Here is a 1,964-nt window from a genome sequence, read left to right on the forward strand (position 1 = left end):
TTAACCCTTGGGGTACTAGACTCTTGTGTGCTTCCAGGTCTCAACATGAAAAGATCCCTAGATTTGAGTGTCAGATTGCATGTGAGAATTGCAGGCTTGTGTCCAAACTGCATACGGTATTTACTCAAATCTAATGCGCCATCGAATCTAATGCGCACCTTAATTTTCGCAACATAATTTGGCCCAAAAGAAGTGTGCATTAGATTTCAGTAAATATGGTCCTTCATAACAGGTCATTAAATGATAGTCTCCCAGTACAGGAAGGAAGGAAGGAAGGAAGGAAGGAAGGAAGGAAGGAAGGAAGGAAGGAAGGAATACTGAGTGACTTTCAGCTTATAAGTACAATGTATTTGAAGGACAGTATTCAAGGACAGGGATGATTGAACCCAATAACTTCATGAAAAACTTTTCAGGTGAAATGCCTTGACCAAGGCCCTCTTAACATCCTTATTCCTCAGACTGTAGATCATAGGGTTTAGCATAGGAGTAACGATCCCATACAACATGGAAACAATTCTGTCCTGTTTGGGCGAATAGCTGGAGGTGGGGCGAACATAGGTGGCAATGGTGGTCCCATAAAACAGGAAAACTACAGTCAGGTGGGAACCACAGGTGGAAAAGGCTTTGCGCCTTCCCTCAGCAGAGCGCATGCGCAGGATAGTAGAGATGATATAGACATAAGAGATCAGAGTGACCAGGAAAGCACCACCTCCTAAAATGCCAGCCACAAGAAGGAGAACCAGTTCTGGGAGGTAGGTAGAGGAGCAAGAGGCAGCCATTAGTGGTGGGATATCGCAGTAATATTGGTTAATTTTGTAGGGCTCACAGAAGGATAATGTAAAGGTCAATGAGGTATGAATCATGGAATTGATGAAGCCGGTTAGCCAGGTCCCTGCAGTCAGTTGAACACACAGCCTTTTCGTCATGATGTTTGTGTAGTGCAAGGGACTGCAGATAGCCACGTAGCGGTCATACGCCATCACTGAGAGCAAGAAGATTTCGGTGCCCACAGCATCAATCAGAAAGAAGAGTTGTAATACACAGCCCACAAATGATATTGTCTTGTTCTCCGACATAAAGACCTGGAGCATCTTTGGCACAGTCACTGTGGGGCAAAGGACATCCAGGAAAGACAGGCTGCTGATAAAGAAGTACATGGGGGTCTGGAGGTGACTATCTGTTGCTATTGCTGTGAGAATTGCCCCATTTCCTGCCAGAGTGATCAAGTAGGTCAACAGAATCACCACAAAGAGGGTGATTCGCACTTCTGGGAGATCAGAGAGTTCAGTGAAGTAAAAGTCTTTTGCCTCTGTGGTGTTGTCTTTCTGCATTGTCCTCCTAATCAAACTGGTCAGCTAGAATGTCTAAAATACAAAGAAAACAAAGCAAAAAATTTATAAGTACAAATGTTGGTTGAAGGACAATATACAATTGTTTAAGCATCTGACTTTTAATCGTAGATGGCCTGATCCTGTTTGTTTCTGATGAATATCTCTCCCGCACATGTGGCCAAAACCTGTATATAGATTCCTTTGGTCAACAGAAAAAGCTTTGAAACCATTTTGAAATTAAGAATAAAGAAAACCTCATAAAATATAAAATTGAACACAAAATGGGAAAGCATGAGAGACAGCACTATAATCTCTTTTCAAAACCATTCAAGTCTTAACCACAATATTACTGTCAGAAGTTACCATAGAAAGAATCATTTTCTTGTACCTACTAGGAGAGGGAGGCAGGCATAGTGGCCAACCCTGGCAAGGTGGAGGGGAGTGTCTTTCCCCCAGTTTCCCTCTCCTTTCCAGTTTTTTTTAAATGAATTTTTGATTAATTGACTGACGGATTGGCTTGGATTGGATTGGATTGGATTGGATTGGATTGGATTGGCTTTCTATCCAGCCTCTCCTCCAAGAAGCTCAAGTTGACATACACAGTTTTTCTTCTCCCCATCTTCTCCTCACAAT

General features: G+C 42.6%; 1 protein-coding gene across 1 annotated transcript; it reads right to left on the reverse strand.

Annotated features, from left to right (window-relative positions):
* Window positions 1-395: 395 nt before the first annotated feature.
* Window positions 396-1,331, reverse strand: LOC114601811 (olfactory receptor 5V1-like). Its single transcript, XM_028739342.2, has one exon. It carries the CDS (start codon window positions 1,329-1,331, stop codon window positions 396-398), a length of 936 nt encoding a protein of 311 aa, XP_028595175.2.
* Between the last annotated feature and the right edge of the window lie 633 nt (window positions 1,332-1,964).

The sequence above is a fragment of the Podarcis muralis genome, chromosome 1 (genome assembly GCF_964188315.1).
Source record: "Podarcis muralis chromosome 1, rPodMur119.hap1.1, whole genome shotgun sequence".
Classification (NCBI taxonomy): Eukaryota; Metazoa; Chordata; class Lepidosauria; order Squamata; family Lacertidae; genus Podarcis; species Podarcis muralis.

Coding starts and splice junctions, on each gene's coding strand:
- LOC114601811 (XM_028739342.2), bottom strand. CDS start 1,331: ATGCAGAAAGACAACACCACAGAGGCAAAAGACTTTTACTTCACTGAA.